Source organism: Botrytis byssoidea, assembly GCF_014898295.1.
Source record: "Botrytis byssoidea strain MUCL 94 chromosome Unknown BBYS_026, whole genome shotgun sequence".
Lineage (NCBI taxonomy): Eukaryota > Fungi > Ascomycota > Leotiomycetes > Helotiales > Sclerotiniaceae > Botrytis > Botrytis byssoidea.
The window spans coordinates 158,676-179,340 of record NW_024065867.1 but is presented as its reverse complement, the minus strand read 5'-3'; the positions used below and the strand labels follow the sequence as shown (position 1 = coordinate 179,340).

Sequence of the window (20,665 nt, the reverse complement as noted above, 5' to 3'; positions counted from 1 at the left end):
TATTTTTATTCAAGAAATATAACAAATTTTAAAATAAATAATTCAATATCTCAAAAGATATATAACGTGGTTTATCATCGAGTGGGTTATATTATCGAGTGGGCTACTTTTCCCTTAATTCACACTTTTAAATCTATATTATTTAATAATCATTAAATCAATTAATTGAAATTATTAAGATTCTAATAATCTAGAATCTATTATATTATTTTGATAAGTTCTTATATTATATCCAATCTTTTTATACTTATTATAATATTAATTAAAAAATACTTTTCTATTAGAATTTCTTTCTTTTTAATATTTATTATATTAAATCTGAATATTAATCTTTTGTTGAAATAATATATTAAGAGTTTTTTATTTAGTAAATATTTTTTCTTAATATAATTGAGTTTTTTTTGTATATTAAAATTTACTTAATATTTTATTTACTATTCAAAATACATAAATCTTTATATTTAAAAGTATATTTTTATAAACTAATCTTTCTATATTTTTAATTAAAATTAATACAATCTTGAATATAAATATAGGGGAGCTTGATTAATAATAAGTTATTTGAGATTTAATTAATATTAATTGAGAAAAAGCTTTAATTGAATTATAAGAGATTTGAGAAATCTATTAATTTGAATTGAAAAAGGGAAAAGTAAATAACGTGATTTATCATCGAGTAGATCATTTTCATCTCAATTTATACTTTCACTTCTATATTATTTAATAATAATTAAATCAATTAATTGAAACTATTAAAAATCTAATAATCTAAAATCTATTATATTATTTTAATAAATTCTTATATTATATTCTATCTTTCCATATTTATTATAATATCTACTAAAAAATATTATAATATTAGAATTCCCTTCTTTTTGATATTCGTTATATTAAATCTAAATATCAATCTTTTACTAAAATAATATATCAAAAGTTTTTTATTTAATAAATATTTCTTCTTATTATAATTAAGTTTTTTTTATATATTAATATTTGCTTAATATTTTATTTGCTTTTCAAAATATATAATTCTTTATATTCAAAAGTATGTTTTTATAAGCTAATTTTTCTATATTCTTAATTAAAGTTAGTATAATTTTGAATATAGGTATAAAGAAGTTTATTTGATAATAAGTTATTTAAGATTTAATTAATATTGATTGAGAAAAAGTTTTAATTGGATTATAAGGGGTTTGAGAGATTTATTGTTTTAGATTAAAAGAGAGGGGGATAGATATATGAATTCGAATATCTAATTTTGAGAATATAGTTTTAGAATTAAATAATATTAAATTTATTTTTTGAAATCCTGATTTTATATTTTAAGAAATAATTGATTTTTTATATATAATTTTGAAAATTATAAAGAATTCAATTTTCGAAATATAATTGATATATATCTTAATAAATCTATTAATTTAATTACTATCTAAATATTTCAGAGTATTAAAACAATTAATATTAAATAATTAAATTAAATAATTTAAATATAATAATAAATATAAATATATAATATTATTCTTTTTATAATATATTTAAAAAGTTATTAATTTATAGTTTTTATATTTATTTAATATTAATATTTGATATTCACTCTCTTTTTAATTCTTAATATATTTATTAAAATATTTCAATTATTTTGAATCTATTTTATCATTTATTCATCTATTCAATATAAATTTAATAATCTATTTTATAAAAAGATTAATTTTAGTATATTAATTAAAGAGATAAATCTAATCCTAAATTATTAAAGATAAAAGAATAATTTCACTTTTTTTATTTCCATATATTATTATTATAGTTTATTCTTGATTATCTAATTATATTGATTTATTTCTATTATATTTCTTAGTATTAATAATAATTATTATTATATATATAATCCTTATTATAAAGTTTATTTTATGAAAATTATAGAAATCTCTATCCAAAATATTATATTTTGTTTATATATTTATAACTAATCAAAATTATTTTTTAATAAATTTAGGATTTTTATAAAAATCTTTTTGAAAATTATAAATATAACTAAAACATATCTTTAATTTAATTTAACGTTTTACAAATTAATATATTTAAAGCTTTTCAATATATTTTATATTTCTTAATTCAAAAATATAATTCACTATATCTTTTATCTCTTTATATTTAAATAAAAAACTTTTTAAATCTATATTAAGAATATATTAAATAATAATCTTTTTTTCTAATTCTATAAGTTTATATCAATTTATTTAAATTTTGATATATAAAATTAAATTATTTATTCTATAAATAAGAGTTATATAAAGAATATTGTATAATTAAAAAGCTTTTCGAAAATTTAGTTTTTTATTGTTTTTGATAACTTTGATAATTAAAAGCAAATGTATTTCTTTATTATTAAATTATATAATAAATAATTAATAAATCACATATTGAAGTTGGTTATGTTTATTGAGATAAAAGTGGTCCACTCGATGATATAATTCACTCAATGATAAATCACGTTATCTAATTTCGAAAATATAGTTTTAGAATTAAATAGAATTAAACCTATTTCTTAAAACCCTGATTTTATATTCTAAAAAATAATTGATTTTTTATATATAGTTTTAAAAGCTATAAAGAATTCAATCTTTGAAATATAATTAATATATACCTTAATAAATCCATTAATTTGATTACTATATAAATATTTCAGATTACTAAAACAGCTTATATTAAATAGTTGAATTAAATAATTTAAATATAGTAATAGATTTAAATATATAATATTATTCTTTTTATAATATATTTGAAAAGCTTTTAATTTATAGTTTTTATATTCATTTAATATTAATATTTAATATCTATCCTTTCTTTAATTCTTAATATACTTATTAAAGTATTTTAATTATTCTAAATCTATTTTATTATTTATTCATTTATTAAATATAAATTTAATAGTTTAATCTATAGGAAAATCAATTTCAATATATCAATTAAAAAGATAAATCTATTCTGAAATTATTAGAAATAAGAATATAGTTTTATTCTCTTTATTACTATATATAATTATTATAGTCTATTCTCTATTATCTAATTATATTATCTTATTTCTATTATTTCATTTAATATTAATTACAATTATTCCGGAGTATATTATATTTATTATAAAATCTGTTTTATTGAAATTATAGAAATCGCTATTCAAAATATTATATTTCGCTTATATATTCATAATCAATTAAAACCACTTTTTAATAAGCTTAGAATCTTTATAAAAAGTTTTTTGAAAATTATAAATATAATTAAAATATATTTTTAATTCAATTCAATGCTTTATAAATCAATATATTCAAAGCTTTCTAATATATTTTGTACTCTTCGATTTGAGAATATAATTCATTATATCTTCCACATTTCTTAATTTAAATAAAAAATCTCTTGAATTCATATTAAAAATATATTAAATAATCACTTTTTTTTAAATTCTATAATATTATAACGATTTATTCAAGTTTTTATATAAAATAATAAATTATCTATTTTATATTGAAAAGTTGTAAAAGGGATATTATAAAGCTTAAAAGCTTTTTGAATACTTAGTTTTTTATCTTTATAAATAGTTTTGATAATAAGAAAGATTTGGGCTTCTTGATTAATTGATTTTATAATAATTAATTAATAAATCGCATATAAAAGTTGAAGATGTGAATTAAGGGAAAAGTGGCTTACTCAATGATATAGCCCACTCGATGATAAACCATGTTACAAGTTCATTTTTGTATTGCCCTGTGAGTCCGTACACCCACTAGTGAACAGAGTTCTTTGCAGAGGTTCTGCTTGTAACGAATATCACTCATTTTTGTTCCACTCCATCTACACTACCCCAGTCAACTTCGATATATCAGCGAGCTTAGACTGTATTAAACCGCACCTTCCGATTATATAAGCTCTAGTATTAAACACAACTATAATCATCGCTAACAGTGTGAGCATTATAGCGATTACCCTTATGAGAATACCAATTGCAACCAATCTATAGTTCACTTATAACCAATCATTACTCTCACTCTTATTATTCAATTATAATAGCATAAACACTTATAATATAGAAACTATAAAAGCTGTTATATCAAATCCACAAACAATAAAAGAATCCTTTATTATAATACAATTTAATACTTTCAATAAACAAATACAATTCAAATACAAAATTTATAAAATATTCGAAATAATATTTTATTAATTCAAAGCTAATAGTATATCTAAAAAAATAGTTTTTAATAAAGAAGTATATAATATAATAATAAACAATATCAAAACTAAATTATTTTAAAATATAATATAATCTAAAATTAAAAACAAGAATAATAATAATCTAAATTATATCTATACGAATATTACAAAAACCCTAAAAAACTTGAGTATATCTATAAATACAAATATATATATATAAAAGTAAATCAACAAATGGAAATCAATCAAACCCTAGAAAATCAGAATAGATATCTATTTATTAGTAATAAGAATTATTATATTAATAATAAACTATTTGAATATTTATATATTAAGAAAAACAATTAATAAAACTATTCCTAATCTAAAAGATATTAATATAATAGTTATTACCCCTACAGCTATTAATTGAATAATATACATTACTAATAATATTATATACAATAAATTATTTGAAATTGAGAATATAAAAAAAATCAAAAAGATTTTGAATTATAATAATCTAAAACAATTTATAATCTAATATTATTATATGTTAAAAGAAATACCAATTTTCTTTTATAATTTAAATAAAAATAGAATACTTGTTATTAAGGAAATAATAATTAAAAAAATATTAATATAAATAGGTATTTCCCTAATCGATTATTGAATTATTATTCAAATAGTTGATTTCTATAAGTAGATCTAGATTATTAATCTATTAAAAGAAATCTTTTTTTTCAAATTCTTTAATAATTTCAAATAAATTTAATATATTAAGTCAAAATAATATATTATTTATTATAATCTAAAATACTAGAGTTTCTATAATCCAATAATATATAAAAACACCTCAAAATATAACAATTATAATATTCTATAAACAAATTACAATAACCTATTTAAATTTAAATATAAAATCAAAACTAAATATACAAATTATATAGAATTATTCCAAACTGAATATAACAACTATTCTATAATATTATATCAAATTAATAGAAAAATTATATATTTTATAAAATCCAAAGTTTATAAAATCAAGAAATATAATCAAAAAATTTATCTAATTATTGAAATATTTATTAATAAAATATCTATCTCGATTATAATATTTCTTTAAAGTATTATAGTAAAAATCTCTTCTTTAATCTATAAGAAATGTATTATTATATATAAAAATCTAAATAGTTTTTAATATATTTCTTAAAATACCTTTTTAATTAGTAATTTATCTAAAAATCTTTATCACCCTAAAAGAAAGTATTCAAATGAGAACAATTTGAATAAAAAAACATTTTTCAATACTATACTATTGTAATATATTGATATAAATATCAATATCAATTTAAATAAATAATTACTTTTTTTAATATTATAATATTAATTATTAAATAGCTGCAATCTGATTTATACAAATCAACTAAATAAATATATAGGAAAAGATAGGAATATATATTATAATATTATAAATAATATATAAACAAAATTTGGAGATTCTATATATATAGAAATTCTTTATATATTTTGGAACTCGAATTCAGAATTATTTGGGGTATAATCTTTTTGTGTTAATGAATAATTGAAACAATTTGAATAGCTTTGAAAAAGAAAGGGAAAAATCAAAAACAATAATATATATATACAAAAGCAAAAGGTTATATATTTAATAAATATATATTTAATTATACTGAGATTTTTTTTGGATAGAAATAAATAATATATAGATTATTAATATATATCAATAATCAAGTACTAAGAAGATAATAAATCTAATAATCTTTATAATATTTTTTGATTATATAATAATAAATGGTGATTTTAATATTAAGTATAATCTATTTGAATCTAATATAACTTTAGTTAATCAAAAAGCTTTTCTCACAGAATAATCTCTTTCAAATAGAATGGATTTTATTAGAACCCTAGAAATCTCTATCCACAAAACAGATTATATAATTAATCTAATCTTTTTTAATATCCTTTTTGTTAATATTATTATAAATATTAATCTGAAAAGCAGCTTTAATCACAAAATACAAATAACTATAATCCTGAATCTTATTTTATTTATTGCTAAATTCTTTGATTATATAATCAGTGAAAAAAGCTTTTTAATTTTTTAAGAAATTATAAAAAACGAAATTTCTTATTTTTCAAATTTAATGAATATATTTGCCAAATAGATTAATAAATTAATAGGAATACTGAATTCTTTATTTGAATTAGCGATTTGCTTAATAGAAAAAGAAAAAAGTGTTTTTAAATGCTTTACCCTATAATAAATAAGTGAATATAGAATAGTATATCAAAACTATAAAACAATTAGAACTAAGAGTACTAATCAAATGGAATAATGATAATAAGAATTAATGATTATAATCAGAAAAGTGAAATGTCAATATTGATATAGGATTATTAATAAGGTAAATTATAATAAAGATTTATATAAAATGATTGATTAGCATAAGTTCACTATTAATCTTAAAATATTATCTCTAGTTATTAATAATATAGCAATCAAAAACACTATAAAAAAAAGCTTAGATTCTATAAAAGAAGATTCTTGAGCATTTCAATAATAATAACAATTTTATAATAAATCTATTCCAGCTAGATTATATATTTAATAAATTCTTATAAAATATAAAAGTATTTTTCGAAAAAATGGAAAAGAGTGTTATAGGAGTTTCAAGTATTATATCAGAGCTTGACTAGATTATTATTTGTTTTTTAAAAACTTATTGAGATTCTATTGAATTAATGATTACTAGGATTTTTAATTGATACCTATAACTAAATTATTTTCTAAATAAATAAAAATGGATAGAAATAATAATAATCCCTAAAATTAGAAAAAAAAAACAAATTATTAGTATAATCCTGATAATTAATAATTTTATTTTTATACATCTCGAAAGGCCTGAAATACATAATTATTCGATATATCTTATAAATTATAATAATAGTAGATATATTTAATCTCCAATATAGTAAAGTGTTTTTTAAATAAATAGTAATGAATCTAATTATTTTATTTACACATAATATCAAAAAGGCTTTTATTTATAAATAAAAAGTTATAATAATTATATTGAATATACAAAGCATGTTTAATATATTTCTATTGAATAGATTATTAAAACACATATGTCAATAAAAATGATCCTGTTTTTTTCTATAATTAATCCAATCTTTTCTGAATAATTACTTAATAAAAATTTGACTGGAAAATGCAATTATAGAGTATAATTATATTAAATATAGTATTTCATAAAACTTCTTGTTTTTATTTATATTATATATTCTGTATTTTACTGAACTTTTGAATTAAAATATTAAACTATACTTCGAATATATTAATAATATTTATATTTATTATATATTCAAAAATATATATAAAAATATTAGTTTTTTTAAATATAATTTTTATTAAATCTTCTAATAAAATAAACAAAATTATATAATATATATAACGTAGTTTAACACCGAGTAACCCATATCACCAAGTAGCCCACTTTCACCTCAATTTACACTTTCAAACTCATATTATTCAATAATAATTGAATTAATTGATTAAAATTATTAAGAATCTAATAATTTAGAATTTATTATATTATTTTAATAAATTCTTATATTATATTCTATTTTTCTATATTTATTATAATATTGATTAAAAAATACTTTCTCATTAGAATTTCTTTTTTTTTGATATTTATTATATTAAATCTAAATATCAATCTTTTATTAAAATAATATATTAAAAGCTTTTTATTTAATAAATATTCCTTTTTAATATAATTAAATTTTTTTTGTATATTAATATTTACTTAATATTTTATTTATTACTTAAAGTATATAATTCTTTATATTTAAAAGTATATTCTTATAAACTAATCTCTTTATACCCTTAATTGAAGCTAATATAATTTTGAATATAGATATAAAAAAGTTTGATTAATAATGAGTTATTTAAGATTTAATTAATATTAATTAAAAAAAAGCTTTAATTAGATTATAAGAAATTTGAAAAATTTATTAATTTAGATTGAAAAAAAAAAAGATAAATATATAAATTTGAATATTTAATTTTAAAAATACAACTTTAAAATTAAATAGAATTAAATTTATTTCTTGAAATTTTGTTTTTATATTTTAAGAAATAATTGATTTTTGATATATAGCTTTAAAAACTATAAAGAATTTAATCTTTAAAATATAATTAATATATATCTTAATAAATTTATTAATTTGAATATTATATAAATATTTTAGATTATCAAAATAATTAATATTAAGTAATTGAATTAAATAATTTAAATATAATAATAAATTTAGATATATAATATTATTCTTTTTATAATATACTTGAAAAACTACTAATTTATAGCTTTTATATTTATTTAATATTAATATTTGATATTTGCTTTCTTTTCGATTCTTAATATATTTATTAAAATATTTCAATTATTCTAAATCTATTTCATTATTTATTTATTTATTAGATATAGATTTAATAATTTATTTCATAGAAAAATCGATTTTGATATATTAATTAGAAAAATAAACTTATTTATTAAAAGATTGGGTGGAAGAGGCCTCTGTATTAACTATATTACTACGCGTATAAGCATATTGATCCTCTCATAGTATTATATAAGGGGATCAATATGCCTATCTATAATTCATCTAATCTAGTCCATTTAGATAATTATATTATTAATCACTATATATATTTAGCACTAGTAATTTTTATTCCTTTTAATACTTCTTTATAGAAATTATTGCCTTTAATCTTCTCAATCTTTTGTATTTCTATAGTCTCAATTCTAGTATATTCTTAAATCTTTTAAATACTATTTTTATTAAAGATTTAATTATTTTATTTATTATTATATTTAATATATTAATATAATTAATTATTACCTTTTGTTTTCAATAAAATTCTTAATAAAATAATAATATATATTAATATGCTTTAATTATTTATATAAATATAAATTCTTGATTAGAGCTATTACTCCTTGATTATCATTTAGTAATTAAATAATATCTCTATATATAAATATATATTCTGTTTTTTTAAAATCTTTGAGTATTTGAACTAATTATCTTTTTTATTTGGAGAATATTACTATTAATATATATTTAAACTCAGTACTCAATATTACTATTGAATTCTATTTTTTATTAACCTATAATATTAATTCTTTATAAAATATAATAATTCCCTTAGAAATACTTTTCCGATTATATTAATCACTTATTCAGTCTATATTAATAAAGATTTTTATAATATTTACTAATAGATTATATTTCTTTATAATTTAGTATTATATTTTCTTAAATCTATATTTGAGTTTCTAAGTAATTGTAGCCTTTAGATATTATATTAAATTCTTTATTCCTATTTTATAGTATTTTACTAGTTTTACCATATATTATGACAATTGGCCTAACACAAAGGAGATATTTGGTTTTATATATATTATTAAATGAATAAGATTATCTATAATTTATTAATATTTAATAATATTAATTAATTTATTATTTTTTATAGCTAATTATAAATATAAGTAATTAATAGTAGGTATCTTTTTAATATAATATTGAATATATAAAATTCCGAATTTTATAAGTATAATTTTCAGATATTCTTTTTAATTTAATATAAATAATCTATTTATTTAATCTCTTATAATCCTAATATCTAAAATCTTATTAATCTCTTTTAAATTCTTAGTATTAAAATGTAAGGAAAATATTATAGAAAATCAATTGAATTAATCTTTTAAAATTAAGAAAATAATTATATTATTAATATAAACTAATAGATTGAATTATCAAATAGTATATATATATAAATATAAATCAGTGAAACTTTGAGTAAAGCTTCAATTAATTAATTTAAATTTTAAAAATTGATTTCAATTTTATCCAGTTTATTTAAAGTTATATAAACTCTATAATACATATAAAACATATTTATCTAATATATTAATTCCCTAAGGTAATATAAAATATATCTTCTTTTTAAAATGAGATTTTATAAAAGTATTTTTTATATTGAAATACTAATATTTCAAGTTTTTCTTTACAATAATTACTAAGAATAAGTAAAGTATATTGAATTGTATTATAAAGGCAAAGGTTTTATTATAGTTTTTTCTAAGAATTTGATTAAAACCTTTTACTACTAATTATACTTTGAATTTCTTAATCTTATTATCTTTTGTTTTTATTATAAATATTTATTTTATTAAAATAAGATTCCCTCCTTTCAATAAAATATATTTTTTCCAAATACCATTTTCAATTAATAAGCTAATTTCCTTTTGGATAACTTACTTTTATTTTTTATTATATTTAGGGTTCAAAATTGCCTAATTATATATAATAAAAATAAGAATTCCTAGAATCTATTCTATAAAAAAGACTATATTTTTGTTTATAGAATTTCCTAAGATTATTTAAAGATTTTTAAATACTTTTGTTTTAATATTTGAATTGATTCTTAATATAAGGGGTATAGAGATTATAATATATTCAATAGTGTTTTTATTTGGGTTTATTAAGAATATTATTATTATTATTTTTATTAATTTTTGAATATATTTATTTAGTTTATTATCATTTTATTTATATTTTTAAAAAAAATATTTTTTAGAAAAATCTATATCTATAAATATAATTAGGATTTTTATTAAAGATTTATTAATTTTAGATATTATATTTAATATTTCTATTTCTTTTATTTTTAAAGATAGAATCGATTCCATAAATAAATTGATTTTTATAATATTTTCTTTACTATCTTTATTGAATTTTTGAATATTATCAATTTTAAATATATTAAGAATTGTAATTTTTGGGAATTCAAGAATAACAATATTTTATAGAAATTCAAATAAGGATTTTTATATTTTTTATATTTTATAAGATCTATTTCTAAATCTTTTATCAAAAATAATATTCTTTATACCTTAAGATTCTAATATAAAATTTCTTATTTTCAAATTTAAGTCTTCTCCTCTTTTGGATTTGTCTATAATTATTTAGTTTATTTATATAATATAATCTAATTTTAATAAATATATTCTAATATACCTATTAATTATATGTGAATATTCTATAAAGATATTTATTTGGGCTATATCTTATAGTTTGTTATATTATTAATTCTTTGGGATTATCTTTAAATTAATATATATATAGTATTTGTTTCCTTATATTCTATAATAACTAATATCCGGGATTGATTCTATAAATACTTTAATCAAATTAATAATATTATTATTAATAATCAATTCAATATTTATTCTATTTCTGTAGTATGCATTATATTTAATAGCTTTATTCTAGAATTCTAATAATAATTCAGTTTTTTTTAATATGACTCTTATATTAGCTTTAATAATGTTAATATTTCTCTTAATAATTCCATTTTGATAAAATAATACTATAATAGTTAGTTCTAATTGGATCCCAGAATTCCATTTTTTAATAATTTGAATTAATTTTAATATATTATTAATTTGAGTGATTACTATTTTATTATTAATATTAAATTTTAATTTAATTTTTTATTTCTTTAATTTTAATATAGCTTTGTTTTTTATTTTCAAGGTCAAAATTTAATTTATTTTTATTCAATTATCCATAATTAATAGAAAATAACAATTTCCTTATAAGGATTTTGAAAATGGGTTAGTAATATTAAAATAAATAAAATTTAATTTTCTTATTTTATAAAAACTAAATTATTTTGGAATTAGATTCTTTATCTTAATAAATATATATACTTTATATATAGAGATTTTAAATAAAACTTTAATTAGCTTTTCTAATATTATGACTTTATAAAGATTTTGTATTTTCTTTGAATCAAGATGATTAAATTATTTATATTATAATAGATAAGTTTTTAGATCCTTTTTGATTTTATTTAAAAAGATATTTAAAATGATTTTATTTAGTTTAATATTATTAATAATCTCTATACTTTATAAAATAATATTTTTATATTCTTTTATAATATTTAAGATTATATAAATTTCTCTATCTATTTTTACTTTAATAATATTTATTTTATTCTTTCGAAAGTATATACAATCTAAATTGAATCTGCTCTTGAGTTTAATCTTATAAATTTTTTTATTAAAAAAAGATTGACTCCTATCCAATATATATAACATTTTTTAAGAATAAAATCATATTATCATTTCTAGTTTTTATTATAGTAGTACCTATCTGATTATAATATATAATGTTCCCATTAATTTTTATTATCTTTTTCTTTATCTTTTGATATTTTTAAAAAGGGAAAGTTGATTAGATATATGTGAGAAGTATTAATATCTGTAGATCAATAACAAGAAATAATCTTACAAATGAATTCTTTAGAATATAATATTCTTCATTATTAGATTCTTCTTTGCTTTCTAATGAATTAAGATTAATTAAAAAACTCTTATTATCTATAAAATAAGCTTAATTATTTTTTCTCTTAGAAAATAATATTTTGATTATCTTTTAAATATTACTTTTTATTACTAAGTTTTATAATATTTACGAATTAAAGTTTATATAAATAAGATTTTTATAATTATATAGAAAGTAATTCTCTTATTTATAAAAATAATAAATATAAATATTAATTATTTCCTCTTAATCTTATTATATTAATAGATTTAATTCTTTATTATCTTTTTATTGATTTAAAATTACATATTTTCTATTAGTAATATAGGCTTGTTTTATCTCTTAAATACTAAGCTCTTTAGTAATAAGATATTTGATCTTGTTTTTCATTATTAGTATACTTTAAATACTCATAATATTAATTATTATTTAATATTTGTTTGAAAAACTTTTAATCAAAACTAAAAATAAAGTTTCGTTTTTATACAAATTCTTGAATATAGGGTTAATAATATTAAGCTTATATCAATATTCTTTTAATTTATTCCAGACTTTAATAATAATTATTTCTAAATAATTAATAAATTTGAAAATGAATATTTGGATTATTATCAAATATAAATTAATTATAATATTATTAATTCTTGAATACTTTGATTTTAGATAATTTCACAATATTTATATTATATTATATTTATTAATAAATACTTTATTATTATTATTAAATAATCTATATATATATAATAATACACTAACTTTATTTTTTAAATATTTAATCTTTTTATTTAAATTAAATCTGATATTTATAACTTTACTTTTTTTAAGAATTAGAAAAACTTTGATACCATTAATTTCCATTCTAACTTCTCCAATTTTAATATATTCTTATAATATAAATTTAATTATATAGAATTAATTCTTTCCTTTCAATTATATTTTTATTTATTAAAATTATTAATTATAAATCTTTTAAATAAGATTTAGGATGCTTTTCATTTGCTTTTTGATTTTATTCATTTTGATATCTATATAAAGAATTTATAAGGTTTTTTTTTTCTTTTTTTATATAAATAGATTTATATAGATTATAAATATAGATATAATTAGTATTATATACTTTTTATTATATTATATATATATTTATTTATAAATAGTATTGTATACTCTTTCAACTCTACAAATTAGTAGTAGTAGTGATTACAGTATTATATGCTATTTGTAGGGTAGTATTGTATATTCTTCAACTTTATGAGTTAGATTGTAATAATAATTGCATTAATAATGTTCAAAGGTCATACTAACCGGATTTTATAATCTATTAAAAAATTAAATGGAAGAAACCTTTATATTAATTATATTACTATGTATATAAGTATATTAATCCTTTTATAATATTATATAAAAGGATTAATATGCCTGTCTATAGTTCGTTTAATCTAGCCCGTTTAGGTAACCGTATTACTAATTACTACACGTGCTTAGCACTAGTAACTTCTATTCCTTTTAACATTATTCTTAAATTATTAGAAATAAAGGAATAGTTTTATTCTTTATATTTTCATATATTATTACTATAATTTATTCTCAATTGCCTAATTGTATTAATTTATTTTTACTATATTTCTCAATATTAATAATAATTATTATTATATATATAATTTCTATTATAAAGTCTATTTTATTAAAATTATAGAAATCGCTATTCAAAATATTATATTTTATTTATATATTTATAATTAATCAAAATCACTTTTCAATAAGCTTAAGATCTTTATAGAAAGCTTTTTGAAAATCATAAATATAATTAAAACGTATTTTTAATTCAATTTGATGCTTTACAAATCGATATATTCAAAACTTTCTAATACATTTTATATCTTTTAATTCAAAAATATAATTTGCTATATTTTCTATATTTTTCAATTTAAATAGAAATCCTTTTGAATTTATATTAAATATATATTGAATAATTATTTTTTCTTCTAATTCTATAATTTTATAATTATTAATTCGAATTTCTATATAAAGAAATAAATCTTTTATTCTATATCGAAAAATCATATAAAGGATATTATAAAGTATAATAGCTTTTTGAATACTTAGTTTTTTATTTTTATAAATAATTTCGATAATAAGAAATATATAAGCTTCTTAATTATTTGAATTCATTATGAATTGTTAATAAAACATATATTGAAAAAGAAAGATATAAATTGAGGTGAAAGTAGGCCACTCAGTGATATGGGCCACTCGGTGTTAAACTACGTTATTAGAAAAACTAAAAATAATATATCTTTTCTAAAGAAAAAAGGTATATATTCTATATCTGAAGATAAATAATAAAATAACAATTTATTTAATTAATAAAATAAGCAATAAAGCTGTTCAGTTAGTCCTATATTAACTAGAAGTCTGATTTAATTGAAACTTTTTTTTTAAAAGATATATAGCAAAACAAGAAATGAAAGCCTATAAGATTGCGAGGTATATTAAAGGGTTTATATAAATATATTACAATTCATTAGCTATAATGTTATATAAAACAATGATTATCTATATTCTATTCTTTATTCTTTATAGATTCGAGGTATAGTATATAAATTAAATAAAACTAAATTGGGTGGGGGAAGTTACTTATAATATAATAATAAGTATAAAATTAGACAGTTATATTACTAAGATTAATCAAATAATTATTTTAATTGTAAAAGAAGTTTTATTTATTTGATATACAATTTTGATTATTATAATTCTAAGAGATTCTGAATTATTATTCAACAAACTAGTATTTGAATAAATATAAACAAGATTTATATTCTGATTTTATAAGATAAACAAAAACTATTTATTAGCAATTTATTTAGTGTGAGTATTTTAATATAAAAAATAATATTAATCTTTGTAAACTAATCAAACTGATTTTGAAAATATTGAGATTAGTATTTTCCTTATTACACTTTTTTATAAAAAGTTATATCAACCCTATAAAAATATAAAGAAAAAAGTAATTATATATAAATTTATATAATAATAAAATAATCTATTTAATAACTATATTATAATCTTTTTAAATAATATTAAATAATATTATTAAAAGCAAAAAATAGTTGATTATAGTTATATAATCTATTAAGAATAATTTTAATAATATTTGATTATAAGGTAATCAATTTGCTTTTATATATTTCAATATTAAAGTAATAAATACTCTAAAATCTGAAGTATACTATTCAATTAAAACTGATTAAATAGATTATTATATATTAATAATATCTCAATTATTTAGTATATTAGAGGTAATATCTCTAACTTATTCTAATAAGCATTTCTTTATTATTATAAGATTATAAGAAATAAATAAATAATAATCTAATAATTATTTAAATATATTGAAATTCTTAGAAACAAAAAGATTAATTAACTTATCAATTTAGGTATTTATAATGATTATATTAAAAACAATAATTCATTATTTTCTATTATTAATAATATAAGCTTAATAGTTAGAATCTTTAAATAAAAGGTGAAATAGAAATAATAAAAATAAAATAAAACTATTCTTATTAATTAATATTATTATTAGCATTTTAATTACTAAATTAAAAAATCTAAGAAATTTGTTTTCCCCCATTCTATTTTTTAATAATTAATAATACTCAGAATTGAATATAAGAATTTTGTATTTTATTATTAATATTTTTAATATAATAATATTATTTCAGAATACTTCTATAAATATAATAAAAAGTCTAAATATTTTATATTCTATTGATATTCTTATATTCAATTTGATAATTAATTAAATAAATTTAGCTTAATTCTATAAAATACAAAAAATGTAATCAAACATTTCTTTTTTTTTAAAGATTTCAACAGATTTTATAATTTTTTTAATAATTATTAATTATTTTAAATAATCAAGTTCAATTTCTTTGGAAATCTTTTAATCTTTTACTTTTATATTACTAATTAAGACTATACCCCCTTCTAAAGCTATTCCCCTTTTTTTCTATTATTATATATAAACTATATTAAATAAAAACTAATAATATAAAGTCCTATTACCAACCCCAAACCTAGATTATTTAATATAAAATGGATTAAACAATATCGATATTGCAAACAAAAAATAAATAATAAAAGTATATATAGTATTTTTAATCGTTTTTCCCCTGGTTTGTATTATAGTTATAAAAGAACAAAATGCGTGACTGTACCAGTACCCCTGTTAGTATAGTCCATCCCTAATACCCCCTGGGAGGTTGTGGCGAGCCCCTGTGGCTTGCCCCCTGGATGTAAATTAAAATAAATAAATAAATAAATACACTACCCCAGTCACTCGTCTACCACAAGACAACCCTGAAATTAAATCTGGGAAAGGAGAAGCCAAACTGCAGAAAGACTAGCACGAACAGGACCAGAGCCTCTCTCTCTAAGCTCAATAGTTTCTCCTTCTTTCTCATTGTCGTCCATGATATCCTTTTCTCCTTCCATATCATCTCGGGAACCTTGAAAACCAGTGATGCCGAGAGTCTCGAAACCAAGCTCCTCAATTGTCTGAGTGGATATGATGATATCATGCTCTAAGTTCGAATGCTCCACGTTCGAATTTGTCTTCTGGTGAGAAGAAGCAAATGGGATGAAAGCCGCAGCAAGAGCGAGAGCTTCGGCCATGTTGATCTTAGGTCGGATGCAGGTAGGCTTGCTCGACTTCGGATTTGTCGGTGTATTAGATTGGGCAGGGTAGAAGCCTGAGATACTGAATGTTCTGTAGTAGTCATGATTACATGTTTTGGTAGAACAGACATGTTCATCTTCTGGTTCATCTTTAGCTTCATCTTTTGCTTCATCTTTGGGCTTCACTGTAGAAGGCTTCTTGGTAGGCTTAGAATCTGCTGGATTGTCGTTGATGCGATAGAAGCCGTCGATGCTAAATTGTCGATAATAAGCATGACTGTATGAGTGGACAGGACAAGTATATTCATGACCAGCCTTCTTGGCTTGGATATCGTCCTGTTTACGTCCAATCTTCTTGACCTGTTTGTCCTCTTTGGGAAGTTCCTTAGTGGGTGGTGGAGGAGTACAGACAATGGGATAGAAGCCAGAAATGCTGTATCTTTGGTAGTAAGCATGGTTGCGGGTGGTGATCTTAGGGTTATCAATGCCTGTAGAAGTATCGCTAGGTTTTGGAGTTCCTTTTGATTTAGGAGGTGTGAAGCTAGGGCTGCAAAAGTTTCTTGAGTGAGCTTGTCTGAAGTTTCCACTCATACCAGTAGGTGCGTGGAAGGATGCACGAGCGGCGATAGAGCGTTGAATTAAAGCTCTTTGCAAAGAGACATTGTGAAGAGGTAAGGGCTTCATATTTAGATATGTTCTGCTGATCGACTGGGGTGAAATGCCCTTTATGTTGAAGAACATGTCGGGGAGTTTGGGGTATTTATTGTTTATTAGTCGAGATGTTGTGATACTTTCCTGATCTCAGAAGGTTAAGGAATTGAGGTGTTATATAGAAGAATAAGAGCTCACGATTAGGTTATCTTGTAGACTTTATAGAGACGTGAAGTTGAAAGGAAGATGGTCGATATGTTTCGAACTAACTACTACAGCTTTCTCTCTACAGCTTCATAATGACTAGAGACTGATTGGATCATTTTCGATATGTTGCAATATAATGGATGATATACTAAAGAACTGATTGGGGTGTAGCTCTTGTTGTATGGGTTGAATGAAGTGAAAGACATGGGAGCAACAATTATTCACTACATCGCTTGATGTGCAGCAGATGTTCATTTTCAGAGGAAAGCTTGATGGAGATTTCAAGATTAGTCAACTGCAACATAGGCTAGTATTATGTGGCAAGGAAGAACTCTGGAGGTCAATTGGTCTAAGTTAAACCAAAAAATAAAGAACTGACGAGGAAAAATGTTTCTAGGTGGTTACAGCAGCTTCATATAGACTTTCACGGTGAATTACATTTAAGTGGCATGATGTGATACGGCAGTGCTAATAATAACCAACACAGCTCGGATAATACAGCTCCCTTTTTTGTGAATAAATGAGAATCGATAAATTAATTAGTAGTTTATTTTAGTTCATAAACAACCGCTTAATATACTTCTCTACATCTAACAAAATTTTCGAAAATGTTTCCTTTTAATACTAATCACTAGTGGGTGTATAGACTCACAGGATAATACAAAAATAAACTTGTAAATATCCTTTGATATATTAAATTATTTATTTTAGGAATTATTAAAATTCTTGAATAGAGATAAAACAATTAAAATACGAATTCTAATATCAAATAATTAAAGAATGAATTTATGAAAAATATTAAAAATTGGGAAGTATTCTATTAATTTATATACTCACCAGTGGATTTGATGCTCAATAATGATTAAAATCAATGATATATATATAACAATAATAAGTATGTGTAGAGAAGAAAACTATGAAAATTAATAATAAGTCTACTAAATCACTTATTAATATCTTATTAATTAAGAAACATCTTGATAACTAATATATGTATAACGTGGTTTATCATCGAATAGATTATATCATCGAGTAAATCACTTTCATCTCAATTTACCACTTTAAACTTATATTATTTAATAACAATTAAATCAATTAATTAAAACTATTAAAATTTTAATAATCTAAAATCTATTATATTATTTTAATAGATTCTTATATTATAATCTATCTTTTCATATTTATTATAATATCAATTAAAAGATATTTCTCTATTAGAATTCTCTTCTTTTTGATATTTATTATATTAAATCTGAATATCCATTTTTTATTAAAATAATATATCTATAGCTTTCTATCTAATAAATATTCCTTCTTAATATAATTGAGTTTTTTTTGTATATCAATGTTTTATTTAATACTTTATTCATTTCTCAAAATATACAAATCTCTATATTTAAAAATGTATTCTTATAAATTAATCTCTTTATATTTTTAGCTAGAATTAATATAATCTCAAATATAAATATAAGAGAGCTTAATTAATAACAATTTATTCGAGATTTAATTAATATTAAACAAGAAAAAGCTTTTATAAGATTATAAAAAGTTCGAGAAATTTAAAGATTTAAATTGATAGAAAAAGGAGGGATAGATATATATATTCGAATATCTAATTTTGAGATTATTATTTCAAGATTAAAAGGTATTAATTTTATTTTTTGGAATTCAGATTTTATATTCTGATTTGTAATCGATCATTAATATACAACTTTGAAAGTTATAAGGAATTCAATCTTTAAAATGTAATTGATATATACTTTCATAAACCTCTCAATTTGAGCACTATATTTTTGTTTTAATTTATTAAAACATTCGACATCAAATAATTAAATTAAATAATTTAAATGTAGTAATAAGCATATATATATAATATCATTCTCTTTATAATATAATTAAAAAGCTATAGATTTATAGCTTTTATATTCATTTAGTATTAGTATTTAGTATTTATTTATTCTATAATCTCTTATATATTTATCGAAATATTTTAATTATTTCAATTCTATCTTATTATTTGTTTACCTATTATTAATAAATTCAATAATTTAATCTATAGGAAAATCGGTTTTTGTATATTAATTAGAAAAATACATTTATTCTTGAATTATCAGAAATAGAGATATAATTTTCTCTATACTATTATTATATATAATCATTATTGTTTATTCCTTATTATTTAGTTGTATTACTTTATTCCTATTACTCTTTTTAGTACTAATAATTATTATACTAACAATTATAACTTCCATTATAAAACCTGTTTCATCGAAATTCTATATATTATAATCTAATATATTATATTTCATTCATATATTCAATATAAAACAGAATCACTTTCGAAAAAACTTGGAATTTTTATATGAAACTCTTTGAAAATTATAAATATAATTAAAACACATTTTTAATTCTTTATAATACTTTATAAATCGATATACTTAGAGTTTTCTAATTGTTTTTTCATCTTTTAATTCAAGAATATAATTTGCTATATTTTTTATTCCTTTAAATTTAAATAGAA

The 20,665-nt window shown here is 18.1% G+C and overlaps 1 protein-coding gene across 1 annotated transcript; it reads right to left on the bottom strand.

Moving 5' to 3' along the window:
- Nucleotides 1-16,974: 16,974 nt before the first annotated feature.
- On the bottom strand, nucleotides 16,975-17,970 carry EAE97_010179 (uncharacterized protein; the record flags this gene model as incomplete). The annotated part of the gene is made up of 1 exon (XM_038880694.1): nucleotides 16,975-17,970. One exon carries the CDS (start codon nucleotides 17,968-17,970, stop codon nucleotides 16,975-16,977), a length of 996 nt encoding a protein of 331 aa, XP_038728404.1.
- Between the last annotated feature and the right edge of the window lie 2,695 nt (nucleotides 17,971-20,665).